General features: G+C 43.1%; 1 protein-coding gene across 1 annotated transcript; it reads right to left on the bottom strand.

Moving 5' to 3' along the window:
• Nucleotides 1-8,504: 8,504 nt before the first annotated feature.
• sfrp1b (secreted frizzled-related protein 1b) lies at nucleotides 8,505-14,615 on the bottom strand. Its single transcript, XM_030768120.1, has 3 exons — nucleotides 14,108-14,615; nucleotides 12,914-12,994; nucleotides 8,505-8,830 (listed from the first exon to the last, which is right to left on the bottom strand). Exons 1-3 carry the CDS (start codon nucleotides 14,613-14,615, stop codon nucleotides 8,505-8,507), a joined length of 915 nt encoding a protein of 304 aa, XP_030623980.1.
• Between the last annotated feature and the right edge of the window lie 2,186 nt (nucleotides 14,616-16,801).

Raw genomic sequence — 16,801 nt, 5'->3', positions numbered from 1 at the left:
GCTCACCTATCAGCGGTGCAATAGAGTAGCGGCGTGCTACTGCATCAGAGCAGCGCTCTCAATTGTAGTGGGTGAACGGGCTCCCCGCCCCTCCCTTCTCTCATTGGTTCAGTCATTTCACAACTGTCAACCATGTGTTACAGCCACAAAAGTGTACGTACACTTGGACGAGATACATATATGCGTTGACATAGCAGTGTGAACATTTTCCTACCGTTGTGGTTCTTTTTCACTAAGACTGCTGTGGCTACAGGTCATGGACAGACACAGCAGAGAATACTGATATGATGGCCTACGAATGTGATCTGGAGAATATTTCTGAGTGCTGCTTGAGAACTTTTTTCTGTTAGCACTGGCAGTACACGTAGAGAATACCACGAAAACATACAGCGGAAACTCAAGATTTTAAATGTCGCCTTGTTTTAAATGAATTGTTGTTTGTATAACTGTTATAATTTGCTGTGGTGTGCTCTAAATCTTCGCTTGTTTCATGGGCAGTGATACGCTCTCTCCTTTCTGAAATCTCGCTCTGAGGTCATACTATGCATATGTAAGGACACGTGCCTCCTTGTGCCATTAAAGAGCGCGGGGTCTCGGTGAGTCGCGCGGTCTTCACTTTGCCGCCTCACGCAGCGGCCTGAGGAATCTGCCCCTTTGACACGTATTTAACCGCCTGTCCTGTTCGTGACTCCCTACACCATCCTGATCAAGCGTGGAGAATGGCTCTGATTCCGTTATGCTTCAGTGACAAAAACACAGGAGTAAAATCAGATCCCTGCCCCTAGGGAGATATTACCATCTGCATACAGCGTCAGCGCTGAAACGGAACATGCAATGCGTAGAGTCAGAATGAGAGCAAGTCGAGACGATACGAGGAAACTGCGGTAGGTAGGCCCACGTCATACAGGTGTTGTGTTTCGCACGAGGAAATTTGCAGCGATGCATTTATTTGATCAGTGTACAGTGATAAGTATTTAACTCGTTTATAACTTGATACAAGTTCACTGAACTAATTGCTTACTTTATTTGTTATGTAGGCTATATCTACATTTGCAGATTTTCAAATTAGACTCTCAGTTTCGGATGAGATTCGTGCAGCGAGCGCGATACAATGTACAAGGTACAAGATCATAGTCAATTGTTAAGAAACTGTTGTTTTTTATTGAATCTCGTCTTGGAGAAAGATGCAGGCTAGAAATAAAATGTAGTTCCAAAGTAACAGAATACATCATTCTGTGTTTCATTACTTTGGAATTATATTTTATTTTCACCTAGATCCCCAGATGAAGTGACTGAAGTTATGGCAGCATTTTGAATTAATCCAGTGTGCTGTATAATGGCTATTCAGCAGCGCCGAACTCTTTGATGACTTTTCGTCAGATGGAGGAGGGCACGTTTTTGAGAAGAGCGTTTAATTTTGTTTGAGAAGGCTGTGGTTTGGCCTGTAAACTGTGCTACTCTGGATTTGTTTACAGTTAAACAGGAAAATAGAGTATCATTTCAGGACGTGTGCATTTGTAAGCACTTGGGTAACACCGTATTGACCCTTGTGAATTTTGAAATTGGCTCCCTCTGCTGGTTATTTGGTCTAAATGCAAAAACGATGCCCATCGATTTCATTTAACCTGGAACTTCGATCTCATTTTAGGAATAATAACTGAACATCGATGTACTAACACCAACATTAACTTTTTCTTCAACAAGAAAAGTTATGATAGTACTAGAAAGAATAAAGGAGCCTTTTTGAAAAGGTTACCTTACTGCTGCACGGTTTGTTACAGATGCGAGTTAATTTCGTGTCTGTGCAGTGTGATGATACAGTTCCATAACATAAATTTAAAAAAAAAATGACGAAAGTGGCTATTCACAAGTGACCAATAATCACTGACAAAAAGACCCCTCACATCCAACCAAAATTCAGTTTCAGACACTGCCAAAAGCGCTCCAAAATAAATTTTGTGAAGTGATGACAAAAGCGTTCATTAACTTTCCTAAGACTGCGGTATTTAACGGCTCCCCGCAGGTCTCTCCCGCCATGAGGGACAGGTCAGCGCCAAACGCAGAGCTGGGACTGAAACGGGGGGTGACGGGGGGTGACGGGGGGGGGGGGGGGGGGGGTCTTTGGAGAGACATGTCTGAACATAAAATACTGTCTCCTCTCTGACAGAATTAATAATTAATTCATGCTAAAATAGAACAACGTGCTTTAACAGATGATAGAAAACATAGTGTAATACTGTATTTTACAGCTTGATTGTTTGGTTTTGGTCAGCGAAGGATTTTAAAAGGTTTTTTTTTTTATGTTTTGACCACTTTGTGCACATGCAGCTGTGGTCTGAATAAAGGGGTTACCTAAATATCACATGTCTCCAGAAATATGAGCCCAGTGCCAGGCAAGGACTCTCCATTTTGTCAGTACAACGAAGAGAAGAATGAAGAAGTAAAACAAACAAACAAGCAAACACACATATATATACATACATACACACACACACACTGTAGATATGCATACATACATACATACATGCATATATATATATATATATATATATATACACACACACACACACACACACACACACACACACACACACACACACACACACACACACTCACACATATATATATACATACATACCTACATGCATATATATATATATATACACACACACACACACTGTATATATGTATGTATTTATATGCTTTTTGGACTTCACATAGAGAACAATCTCTGTAATGTTTACAACTTTCTCATTCAAGTAAATAAGTTTCACATCGTGATGCAACTTCAGCTCTGGAAAAGATTTGCCACAATCTAAACACAATCATCTGTTGCGTTTTTGCAGCCAAAAAATAGAATAGTTAAAATCCACCGTGGGCTCATACGAGACTGTCGAATGATGAATGAAAACTCCTGGCTTTGCCAGATTTGCTGAAGGCACACAGCAGGGGTCAGTCAAACATCTCATGACAAAGAGGAACAAATCAAGCCAGAGCAGCGGGTGTCTGTCACTTGCATGCCGGCCAAACATGATCTAATGACACCTCAGGCCTCGTCTCAGCCCACTTCATTCAGCTCATTTGTGCTCAGAGGCCAGTTTATTAGGAACACCAGTCTTGTCCTGTGTACGTACACCTCCTTTGCCTCCAGAGGAGCCTCAGAGTCTTCAGAGTATGGATCCTATGAGGTGTTGGACAATATCGCGCTCCAGGACCAATGAAACCGTGTGTTCAAAATATGTCCCTCCTGCCTCGTCCAATAGCGAAACACGTATCCTGCCCTTCTCCTTCAAACTCTCTCAGCAGTCAGTTGTTTTCACCCACACCTGGGACACCTGAGACAATGGTGGGTGTGAAACAGCCAGGTGGATGGTACTATCTGAGATACTAGGACCACAGCTTGGATTTTCGTTTGGTGTTTGTTTGGCTTTTGTTCGGTTTCGCCTGTTCTAACATTCAGTAAAACAGAAGCTGTGCCCTCCAGTGCCTCCCTGCTTACTTTACATAGCAGACCAGGTCACATGACTCTCTGTCTGTAACAATGATCCCTTTTAGCAAACAGGTGGCAACTCTTACAAGAGCCAGTTTGAAAAACTGATTGTAAATACTTTACTAATAGTATTGAAGGCTGTTTAGGTTAAATGTGATCCAGCTGCCTCGGGCTTCATCTTCTGGTGAAGTGTGAAATGGAAACACTGGAGACCACAGGAATCACGACAATATGGCGGATCGTTTAGTTAACGCCTTGGATTGAGCGAGCACATGGTATCGAAAGCTGAACCATTTTTTTCAACAGTCTCCTTTAGTTTATTTAATTTAATTTGTTTTTTCTTTGGCAGTCATCTCAACACATACCTCCATAAGTATAAACCAGTATTGACCTCTGTATAGTGTATTGGTTTATTGGCATTGCTAATTCTGTAGGCCCAGCTGTCCCAAACTTCATCCAATGTTCATTCATCCATCTCTCCTCTTTCACCCATCCATTCATACCATCCTTTCATCCACCTACGTGAAGACTTCAAAAAGTAAATGACAAGCTGAAACCATCCTGTCCTTTGCCTTCACAGGATATGGTTTCTGAGTTTGAAATGTGCACAGAAAGCTATTGCACACCCAGTGAACAGGCCATTGAATGTGTGTCTGTGGAAAGCTGCATGTAGGGAGGCCTGAGTAATTTTGCCTGTGACTGCGTTTGTCTGTGCTTTGGTTGTATGACTGTATAAAGGCTGGGATTACCTGGTGATGATCTGAACATTGTGTACCGAGGCAGGAGAAGAGACTGAATGAGGTGCTTACATGCACACAGACTGTCCCACTCTTTGGCTCTAAAATGCCACCTTGCTTACACATCATCATTCTAAAGCATCACTTTGACCGCATAGCATGTTCACACTCATCACGGGCGCGTGGCATTGCTTAATGACACAAAAGCTCTCACCTGGAGGTTTCTCCATGGAGGTCAGCTCATCCAAGGAAAACACTTGAGGTATTAGTCACCCACAGGAACTGCAGAGGAGTTTGTGTGTGTGTGTGTGTGTGTGTGTGTGCGTGCGTGCATGCGTGCATGTGTGTGTGAATATTTAGGACATACTTAGTTCAGTTAGATGGAGTGAGAGAACTGGACCACATCTAAAAAAAAAAAAAAACCCAGCAGAAGACCAGTGGAGGGCCAGCCAGCTTTATCTAGATGTAATGGAATGTTTGAGGAGACTGTCTTCTTCTCACTGGTGTGCAGTGCAATCAGGAATACACACAAACAAAACAAGCAGCCATGGCAACAGAATTTGATGAAGAACCAACTGCGGACAGGGCTACATGAAACTGGTCTGAGAGCTGAGAGCTGGGGAGACTGGACAGGCTCAGAGTATCAACAGCTGTTTGTTCATCAGCCCTGTCTCCCACCTGGAGCTGGTAATGCACAGCTGCCCTTTAGAGGTGCACGTTTGGCAGTGCTGGTCTTAACGAAGAACCCCCTTGTGTTATTCATGGTCCCTGAAGTTCTCTCCCAACGCTTTGGACACTAAGTCCCAGCGCAGACAGAAAATATGCATAGACAAGGCCAACAGCTGGAAGTAATGAACATCACACACCGTCTGGCACTTGGTGTCATCCCTGAGGGGGACAAGCACTGCAGACCGTACGCTCGACCTGGAGAAGCCATCAGGCTAAACAGCCATGCACTGCACTTATCGCTGCGTCGCTACCTTTGCTTACTTATGTTTATTTCGGTTTAAATGCTGGTGTGGGGTTTCCTTCTCTGAGACGCAGGGACACGTGTGTGTAACGGAAGCTGTGCCGTCAGTAGCTCTTATTTCTTCTTTTTGCCTATATCACTGAAACTTCTCAGCGTGACCACACCACTCACTGTTTCACAAAATATATATATATATATTTTTTTTTCTAAATGAACGACGCACTGACAGCTGCTAGCCAGTTCTCCCAGTTAAATGATGGAACTGGTGGAGAAAGAGATGTGGCTGGACTACCCTTGCTTAGCTGCACCCTCAGCCCAGCTGCTGCTGTTGGACTGAGGATGTCCGGTGAAGTTCTGTGCTGAATGACAGGGGTCCAAAGGTGAACGGGAGCTTTGCCAAAAGATAGAAAAGAAACGGTCAGCACAGCAGTTATCTCTGCCCAGTCATTCTGCCCTGTAGAGCTTTAACATTGTCCTGTCCAGCCACACTGCCCTGTAGACCTTTAACATTGTCCTGTCCAGCCACACTGCCCAGTAGACCTTTAACATTGTCCTGTCCAGCCATTCTGCCCTGTAGACCTTTAACATTGTCCTGTCCAGTCATTCTGCCCAGTAGACCTTTAACATTGTCCTGTCCAGTCATTCTGCCCTGTAGACCTTTAACATTGTCCTGTCCAGCCATTCTGCCCTGTAGACCTTTAACATTGTCCTGTTCAGTCATTCTGCCCTGTAGACCTTTAACATTGTCCTGTCCAGCCATTCTGCCCTGTAGACCTTTAACATTGTCCTGTCCAGCCATTCTGCCCTGTAGAACTTTAACATTGTCCTGTCCAGTCATTCTGCCCTGTAGAGCTTTAACATTGTCCTGTCCAGTCATTCTGCCCAGTAGACCTTTAACATTGTCCTGTCCAGCCATTCTGCCCTATAGACCTTTAACATTGTCCTGTCCAGCCATTCTGCCCTATAGACCTTTAACATTGTCCTGTCCAGTCATTCTGCCCAGTAGAGCTTTAACATTGTCCTGTCCAGTCATTCTGCCCTGTAGACCACGTTGGACTGCAGATACAGTACAGTTACATGTTTAATGAATAGGGGATGAAAAGGAATGTTACTGTACTATTCTGAAGTCTAATACACCAGGTCAAAAAGTCCACATTGAAGACAGAGGCTGCATTTGTCAAACACTCCCTTACGCCTTAATCTGCTTCCTTTAGCATATATAACCAGGCTCAGCAGTAAAACAGTCCTTTCTTCACTGACCTGACTCTGAATATTTAAGCTTTTAGGCTTCCCTCAGCAGTTTTCTTTTTTCTTTTTTTTTTTTGCATCAAGTTACTCTTGTCAGTATCGTTTTTGTGAGTCTCAGCTCTGAAACAGAGGCGTAAGAATATGAAACATGTCTTGGCATAGCTTTAGTCTGTGACACATCAACCAGCCCACACAGGTTACAGCTCAGCGAAAACCCCTGATACGGGCAGAGCTGCCTTATCACTGTAATTACGCTCTGATTGGCATGCACGCTGAACTGAGCCTCAGATAGCGGCTATAAAAACATACTCGATGGAAATCTCAAACCTGAGACGCCTGCTTTAAAAAAAAGAAAGAAAGTAAGAAAGAAAGAAAGAAAGGAAATTTCATTTTGCCTCTTTCCAAGTGCCATTTGAGGGAAATGTCTATTTCCAGTTAAACAGAACACATTTAAAATTAAGTCTTTATCTGAACTTATTAATGATTTAATTATTAAATCTTTTTTTTAACGGGGGTCACTGCTCTATTACTTTGTCCTTTAATTTACACCTTGAAAAACAGTGTATGAATTTGAGTTTTCCTTCATTAGAGGTTCCTAAACACATGAAGGGATGGAACTCCTGGAGGGTGGGGGCACCTCAGCAGAGGGCCTGGCTTTGAGAAGGTGAGGAGAGAGAGGGAAAATTCCATCTTCTCTCCCCATCCAAGACAAACAGATACTGTGTCTGTCTACACACAGCAGAGGTACTGTCCCTACTTGAATTTCAAAGTTCTGAGAGCAATTTGTGCAACAGCGTAAAAAGTGACCGAAAAATGGCAACCCCCCCCCCCCCCCCCCCCCCCCCCCCCCCCGAAAAAAACATGACTCCTGAATTCTAAATAAATGCCCTGGAGCATTTTTGAGAAAATCGTTTAATCTTCACGTTTCATGTCTTAATTAAAATGTTGGATATGGTAATTGAGCTATGTATACATTTCTCTAGTGTTTGTGTTTCAGCTAATCTTTTGTTTATCATTCGCTTTCAGCAGAATCACATTCTAAACGCTGCACTCGCTTAATAAGTTACACACAATAACCCACTAAATACAACACGGCTTTCCTTAGCTGACATTCATGCAAATATATACACAACAGAACGAACTATTAGCAGTCACAGAGATGACTGACTGCCATCCACGCCGTATATCTGTGAAGAAAACCCTGTGAAGTCGTTTTCTTCAGGCGGATGAGAAACGGCACGGTGTGCACTGAGGAATTAACTGTGCTTTTCCGTCTCGGTCAGACCATGTTTTATTGAGTCTCATTCAATGTTCAGCACTTAGCTTCTGGACCAAGAATCGTCGCCTGGCAGAAAAGACGGCGCTCAGAGAACGACGGTATTTCTCACTGAAAGGCTCTTAAAAGCTGACACCTCAGTCTCACTCGTTCTGATGGTTCTGTCTCACCTATAACATAATCATGAAACATATACGAACGGACAAATGAACGAATAAATGAATGAATGGATAAAAGGGGAAAATGGAAAGTGCTTTACTCAGTTGTCCAGGATTTGACAAGCAGTCTGACGGCATTTTTAAATGCAAATAAATCACAAAAGATAATGACGTGGCAAATATTGACTATTGACCAGATATATATATTTATATATCGACTATTATCGCTATTAGAATGTTTCGGTACATGGAACAGAAAAATGAAATGAGAAACAGAAAGTAACTGTCTTGAAATGAAACAGGGAGTAACTGTTAACTACCACATAAAAGTCTTTGTCTGAAATGTCATCAACTTTGATTTTTTTTTCTTTTTTTCTTTCCTTTTTTTTTTTTGCTCTGGTAATAAACAAACTGCCCACATAGTTCATCAGATTTTTCGAAGCTTGGGTGTAACCAGCAGGGTCCATGGTTGAACAAATTTTCAGTGATGACTTGGAAGCATTTAAAATTTTTATACCAGGGCTGCAGAAACACAGAGCCTAATCATTCATGAAGAGAGGAGTTAAAATGTGCTCTTGAACATTGAAGTACTGTATTCTACTCTATGCATCAACAATAATGACAATTACTTGAAAACGGTTTCAAAAGAAGGACACTTATGGTTTTTCATTTTCTTCAGAGCCTTATTGAACGCTTTGCTTGATTTGTCCCACTTATGGATCCCTGTCAGGAGGTACTGCTTCCCGACCCTGCGGCCCATGACCAGGTAGTTCTGACCCAGGTTCTGCAGCTGTTGACAGGGGCAGTCGGCGCCATTCTTAAGAACCAGTTCCAGTTTCTTCAGATCCTTCTTCTTCAGGTTTCCCAGTCGCACTGGCTTTCTCCTCCTGTGCAGGATCACCCTCCGATCCAGATTCTCCCTTTTCACCTCCTTTATCTTTGTCTTAATGGCTAAAATATGAAAAACACATTTTTACCTTCTGATCAAAAACATATTTCCCTTCCAACAGAACATAGCCAGGGCAAGATAAACAGTCACAGAGACATATAAAGCTATAACCAACATTTTCAATGATAAAAGTTAGTAAATGAATAAATGGCATTGTATTAGTTTCAGGTCTAAACACTAAAGGACAAAGAATCATTTAACATGGCGAAATACAAAATACCACTGACACAAAATGACACGAAGACCTGTCGTGAAAAGTGTGACAAAAAGTGTGAAAGGTCCTAAAGAGGGCTGAGGAAGAGCGTTTTCACTGTCCCTGACGTCGCTGTGTAAAAATGGGCGTGAGACTGCAGTAAACCCAGCTGCTTTTGATAGATCCTTTATGTGCTCACCCCAAGAGCTCAATGTCTAGTTTTATGTCTTTCAGATGGCGTTGCCTGTTAATTGTGCAGAGGACTGGGAGAAATTCCGCTTTGCTGTCTTTGAGGGTTTGTGAGGATAAATTTCTTGAGCTTGTACCAAGTTCTAAATAATGCTACAAATTATGCTGTTAAAGCGCTACGCCAAACAATCTCTCTTTCTTTCTGTCTTTTTCTCCCGTTACGTATGAGCGTAATGAATAGTGAAACCTCCATGAAATTTACAGTAAAATCTTCGGCCGCGCTATCTCCAAAACAAAGGGTTTGTTTACGGAGCAGAGACAGATTAGCAGGTCTCTTGGACTCTGTCAATCTGTTGCTGCCCAGGCATGGCCAAACACACACACGGGAGCCAGCAGACGGGAGCCTGGTCTGCCGGCCTGCGCCTGAATATCAAGATACTGTAGAGAGTTGGAACAAGACGGAGCACGGGAGGTATGCAGGCAAAGGCCAGAGCCTCCTGTGAGAACACAGGAACCGCTGGGAAGGCCCTGCTTCTCCAAACGCTTTAACATGAATTCCAGAGGAGTGACCTGCACTTTCCCAGAGTTCTTCTCCCCCCTGAGTCGCACTAATGGCTGTCATCTGTCCTCCTGCCGTTAGACTTGAGATATGTTATGATGGGAAAATCATACGCTGGCGTGAGGGGGCGAGACACTTTTAATGGTTTGTTCAGTTAACTCCTCGTCACCCTGTCAGGGACTGCATCACACACGACGACACCCCACGAAACAAACGGTTTCACCTGGGATCAGGTACGCAACCCTAACAGCATTCCAACATTCCAGTTCAGGACTGCTTGAGAGGGAAAGAGTGGCATTGTAGGAACATTAAATGCTGCGCCTTGGGTTTGATAGTCACCCAGCCTCAAGGCCTGAGTCAACACTGTGTGGTGGCTTTAGTCATGAAACTGAGACATAACATCGGTATCTTGTTTGAATTACTCACAAAGTCACAGAGACCATGCTATTCTGTGAAAGGAAAAAAGACAATAGTAATGAACTCAGCTAATCAGCTGAGAAAAGAAACATCCTCACTGGGGTTTGACCACAACGACATTTAGAGAAAAGCCACTGCCCAAGAGATGACAACAACGGCAAGTCAAAAGTAAACAGTGCTGCACTTATGTTCTCTTTGCAGAAACACACACACACGCACACACACACACACACGCACGCACACACTCACACCTACACATGCCACACATGCAAAACACACACAACACACAGAACACAACCCCCCTACACCACACACACACACACAATCATACACACATACACAATGCACACATACACATGTAATAAACACCATACACACACACACACAAATCACATATGAACAGGTAAAAATATACTTACTCTTAAACATCAGTATTGCGTCTTACACTGCCAATGCACTGCCCTTACACTGCCCATAAACTTGTGTCTTACACTGCCAATACACTGCCCTTACACTGCCCATAAACGTGTGTCTTACACTGTCCATACACTGCCCATAAACTTGTGTCTTACACTGCCCTTACACTGCCCATAAACGTGTGTCTTACAGTGCCCATACACTGCCCATAAACGTGTGTCTTACACTGCCCTTACACTGCCCATACACTGCCCTTACACTGTCCATAAACTTGTGTCTTACACTGCCCTTACACTGCCCATACACTGTCCATAGACTTGTGTCTTACACTGCCCTTACACTGCCCATACACTGTCCATACACTGCCCATAAACTTGTGTCTTACACTGCCCTTACACTGCCCATACACTGTCCATACACTGCCCTTACACTGTCCATAAACGTGTGTCTTACACTGCCCATACACTGCCCATAAACGTGTGTCTTACACTGCCCTTACACTGCCCTTACACTGCCCATACACTGCCCTTACACTGTCCATAAACTTGTGTCTTACACTGCCCTTACACTGCCCATACACTGTTTATAGACTTGTGTCTTACACTGCCCTTACACTGCCCTTACACTGTCCATACACTGCCCTTACACTGTCCATAAACTTGTGTCTTACACTGCCCTTACACTGCCCATAAACTTGTGTCTTACACTGCCCTTACACTGCCCATACACTGCCCTTACACTGCCCATAAACTTGTGTCTTACACTGCCCTTACACTGCCCATACACTGCCCTTACACTGTCCATAAACTTGTGTCTTACACTGCCCATACACTGCCCTTACACTGTCCATACACTGCCCTTACACTGTCCATAAACTTGTGTCTTACACTGCCCTTACACTGCCCATACACTGTCCATACACTGCCCTTACACTGCCCATAAACTTGTGTCTTACACTGCCCTTACACTGCCAATACACTGCCCTTACACTGCCCATAAACTTGTGTTTTACACTGCCCTTACACTGCCCATAAACTTGTGTCTTACACTGCCTTTACACTGACCTTACACTGCCCATAAACTTGTGTCTTACACTGCCCTTACACTGCCCATAAACTTGTGTCTTACACTGTCCATACACTGTCCTTACACTGCCCATACACTGTCCATACACTGTCCATAAACTTGTGTCTTACACTGCCCATAAACTTGTGTCTTACACTGCCCTTACACTGCCCATACACTGCCAATACACTGCCCTTACACTGCTTATAAACTTGTGTCTTACACTGCCCTTACACTGCCCATAAACTTGTATCTTACAGTGCTCATTTTTTACTCTTTCAGGACATGGAGTCACAAGAGTGCTCCAGGATACAGTCTAAACATTATGAATATGAAATAGAGCAGAATTATTATTGAAAACACATGCATAGCACTGAGACTTGGCAACTGTAAACCCACAATTATGTGAGGCTGCCTGAAGATAAGATGCTGATAAGTTTCAGCACAGTTCAGCCCCGGTCTGCGTCTGTGGCCTCTGACGAAAGTTACGCTCGCTGAACGTTCTCGAAGACCGGGACAGACACCATCCTCACCAGCGGCTCTGTGCACTGCTTTCTTATCAGGTATTTTATCAGTACTGGTTCAGACACCGAATAGCACCAGTTACAGTACAATCCGTTATATGTAAATTATATGAGGAAAAAAAATAGCATTTTGTTTTTCTTCTTTCCCCATCGCACCATGGTGTTTTTTTCCCCCTTCAACATACAATGATTGTCATTAAAAGTTTTCTTTTGGGTGGCTTACATCCATTGCTTTTTCAATACAGGGATCATATGAAATTCATATTGTAAAGCAGCACAGTCACTGGACAGACAAACACATTTTCTACAGTTCCACAAGCATGCAGACCTACATGGTGGAAAGAGGCAAGATAAAACATTTCATCCTGGGCAGCTCCATACATTCTCTCCTAATCAGAAACAGCCTTCAGCATTTCCTGTCTCGCAATAGCTTTTTACTTCAGCTGGTTATTTGACCGTAAAATTGTTTTGTGCCTGTCTTTACACATGATATATGGTTCCCAAGTCTTTGGGCTTTGATTAAGAAAAGACAGTTGACAAAGACATCTCAGTTAGTGTAAAAGAGCCCTCCCTAACTCTGAGATCACACTTTGAGTTCAAACACCTCCCTGAATTTCTTTCTTTCTTTCTTTCTTTCTTTCTTTTTTTTTTAGAGCTTGGTTCAGTAAACGGCACGGTTTTCTGAAGCATGATTGGCTGAGGAAATGCAAAATTCCCTTACCAAATTCACTGGCACACATGTGCTCAAGGATGGCATCTGAGTTCAGCTCGTTGTCGCATGGTGGACACACAGCAGACGAGTCTGTGGGCGAGAGGACAAGAATGCTCAACAGGAAATATCCTGTACTAACATGAACCGCAACTGAACATCAAACACCTTTAAAAAATTCTCTAGAATTATAGATTTTTCCATGGGAGGCTGAGGATCACTTTGGGGCTCTTTGAAAAGATAGAGGCACAGAGTAATTTAAAGGCGCTCTGAGAACAGCGGCATCGGAGACACGCGGCAGTCATGTTATTGCCTGCTTCATACGCAGCGCACCGTGGCAACCGGAGAGAAACTTCTGGCTTTAGAAACGAAGACACTGCTGCACATACAACATTTACATTTACATTCATTTAGCACATGCTGTTATCCAAAGCGACCTCCAAAACAGGCAGAGTACAAAACCAAGCAAGATAGCCACTGATGAGCTGATTGTTGCATAAGTGAGTGAGTTAAAGACAAAAAACAGAGTGAGCCACAAGTGGGTCAGACAGATTTTGACTGGTATCACGATCGCAGCAGATTATAGAAGACAGCATGTATGCACGCACGCATACACACACACACACACACACATACTCACACACACACACACACACACACACACACATCTGTCCAGTCTATATCCTCATATACAAATACAAAATGAATTTCCTACAAGATATGCTTCCCACTTCTTGGGTTGATTGACATGTTTATTAGACCAGATGTGGGATGTCTCCTTACAGTTCTGTTTAAATACTATTCACCACATTGACAAGGCACATGTCGTTTATTTTTAAGAATACAATTTAGGTAATTTCCCACATGTTGCCACTCATTCACAGTTTAATCTGATTATCGTGACAGCTTACTGAATTTACGGAAATATGTCACATGAAATTCTTTATTTCTCATTTTGCTTTTCATCTGGATTTTTTAAAAAAAGAAAAGGAATATGTATACATTACACTGCAACGAACTGCGCCTGTGTCAAGTGGAATTATTCTGATAGATTGTGTAATATGTCAATGTAGCTTTGCGGACTATCATAATAAAATTCGATAAGTTTTAGTACTTTTTGGGGGGGGGGGGGGGGGGTGTTTCCTTTGTGAGAGAGAATATGAAGTTCAGCGAGCATTTACGCATGTATGCGGTCTGTAAACTTGCCTGAGGTTTTCGGTGTGTCCGTGGCGCTGGTCTCATTCATAGCAATGCACACATCATCTTGCGGGAACTTGTCGCACGTGAGCATCTCGGGCCAAGGGAAACCAAACGCCTCCATAATGGGGGTGCAGCTGTCGCGAACGGCCTCGCAGAGCCAGCGGCATGGATATATGGGTCTGTCCAGACACACAGGGGCGAACAGAGAGCAAAGGAACACCTGCGTGCCCGTGTGGCACGCCTTGTGAACGAGCGGAACCCAACTGCCCGCTTGCTGCTTGACCTCCGCGATAGTCTCGTGCTCCAGTAAATTGGGTAGCAGCATCTGGTGGTAGCCCACGTTGTAACACAACCTTAAGTCCTCTGGTATGTCAATGCACTGTGGTGTCTTACCGTAAATGTGACTACCACTGTCGGGTTTCCAGCTGATGTACTCATACTCTGATGCCCTGCACACTGCGAGGGTCAAAAGCACAACGGTAATTCTTTCTGTCTGGGTAAAGAGTGTCTTCATTGCACGCGAGATACCAGTCACCTTATGTGGCGAATTATTTTCACCCTCCGAAACCGTAGCTGACTCACGACAGATGCCCTGAAACCACGGAAATAACTGACATAAATTTTCGTTATCGATAAGAAAATGTCTTTGTTCCCTTGGATCCTGATTCCTGATACCGCTGTAGAGCGAGCTGCCTGCAGTGGAGTTGCGCCGTTCGCGAGCAAATGAACTCAACGTGAACAGCCTGTGTCTCAAGTTTAGCGACTGTGCGTCTTGGCAGAAAAAGGGAGCATTGCTCAATCGCCGAGAAAATCGCCTTGTCACTTTTATTTACCCGTCACCTCTTCGCACCAACAGGAAGAGAAGCAAGTTTTATAGTTTACACTTCGCAGGAAAATAAATTTCAGCACATTCCTTAAACAAATGTTTTGGCTTGCGGAGCCCAGAGACCGAATGCGACACAGTCTGGTGTAAACAGTAAACAGTTCTACACAAACACGAATTCTGCGTCAGATGTTTTTAACAGTTCTGAAATTATAAACTTTTGGGGAAAAAAAATCTTGAATGTAATGTAATTGATACTGAGAGGGCACATTTTAAAACTGAAACTTACATACTTGAGGTGTTCTGCAAATTCATGGATAGCAGATTGAAAATCTATAAAAGAAGGCCTACTGTGCCTCTATTTGTGGTAAAACACTGTTTAGACATTTCCCTTCTATTTCTCTGCGCCATATTAAAAGAAGCCTGTTGATTCAACACTTCTGACGGGAATGGAGGATTCGTGTCTGAGACGCGAGTATGGACTTGAGAATTGTAGATTGAGTTCGTAATCAGTACTCACTTAATGACGGTAATTTTGGACCATTATTTTTCATTTTCATCGTTTCATGCTGTGCGCGCCAACATGTCGGACAAAAAAAACAAAAAACATATACAGTAACTCAAAGAAAAGCATTCTCAAGTTCTTGGTTTCTCTGACTTTTTCAATTTATTATGACTGTTTTTACAGAGCTGGTCTCAGAGTTCCAAAGCTCTGATTTATAATACGTTTTGGCAGAGGTCTTGTGCTTTTGCTGTAGAAAAGACACAGCAGATGGGTCAAAAACATAACCCAGCAGGAACCCTAGAGTTTGCCAAACCAAAGCTAAGCTCCCAGTGCTCTCTTGTGACTGGTGTCTCCCTTGTGTCTGTCCAAAGTGCTGTCTATAGACAGATGGAGGTGTCAGTGTAAATTACAATACCAGGTCACTCAACAGCAAAACAAACATGCCTTTCTGTGCCAGAGGACAGGCCCTTAACACCCCCAACATTAAACATGCTGTGTCTGACACTCTACAGAACTATAGAAAACAAAATAACACTAATTACAAAATTCTTCTCATGTTCTCACAGAGAATGTTCACAGCACTGGAGATTCAGCACTGGAGTGAGAGAGAGAGAGAGAGAGTGAGAGATTGGTGGTTGTGTTCCTGTGTTAGGGAGCTGACCTGTAAACCTACCTCTAAAGCATGTTTTCTCAAGTGAACCAAGAGAGTAGTGCATGCAATGTGCATCATTTTTTCTACATTAACTGGATCGTTCCAGTGACCTGACAACAATGAATGATAATAATTAAGATTTTACAGTAACTCTGTTGTTGTTGAGAAGGGACATTAGCCAGCAGTCTTACTGGGCACATCTGTATGGTTCTGGCTGGGTGGAAATGAAAGTAGTATCTTGATGGGAAAATGGTACGTACTGTTGGTCAGTGTCTGAAATAAACATTTCAGCAGCTTTAGATAAATGTCCTCATCTGTAACTACTGACACTGTTATTAGAAATGTGTGAAAATTTGGCCTACATTTTGATTTGTATAGATAGATAGATAGATAGATAGATAGATAGATAGTTAGATAGATAACTAATATGCGATAAAAATAACCAAAAGGCAACCATAAGAAATGAGCTTGTATAACTGTGCCACTGTGAACTGTATTCCCCGTGGCATGGAGTTTCGTCTGTATGAATGGTTTGTGGCACTGAAATGATTGGAAACCTATGGGAGTTTAAATGACCGGCATTCGGCGTTGCGGATGAAGAGAACACTGTATTTCTCCACCGAGCTGAGCTGCTTGACATCTCCAGAGACATTTGACGATGAGCAGTCGCTGCATGAGGTGAAGAATTGTCTTCGCCTCAGCTGAGCAACAGCGACGCCA

Source organism: Chanos chanos, chromosome 3 (genome assembly GCF_902362185.1).
Source record: "Chanos chanos chromosome 3, fChaCha1.1, whole genome shotgun sequence".
Classification (NCBI taxonomy): Eukaryota; Metazoa; Chordata; class Actinopteri; order Gonorynchiformes; family Chanidae; genus Chanos; species Chanos chanos.
The sequence above is the reverse complement of the archived record's forward strand: the minus strand, read 5'-3'. Positions and strand labels throughout refer to the sequence as shown.

What these genes read in the sequence shown, in the direction of transcription:
- sfrp1b (XM_030768120.1), bottom strand. Translation starts at nt 14,615, where the DNA reads ATGAAGACACTCTTTACCCAGACAGAAAGAATTACCGTTGTGCTTTTG. An exon ending in GGACACACCGAAAACCTCAG is followed by an intron (nt 12,995 to 14,107) that starts GCAAGTTTACAG and finishes TCTCGCCCACAG; the next exon opens with ACTCGTCTGCTGTGTGTCCA. An exon ending in CATGTGTGCCAGTGAATTTG is followed by an intron (nt 8,831 to 12,913) that starts GTAAGGGAATTT and finishes TTCATATTTTAG; the next exon opens with CCATTAAGACAAAGATAAAG.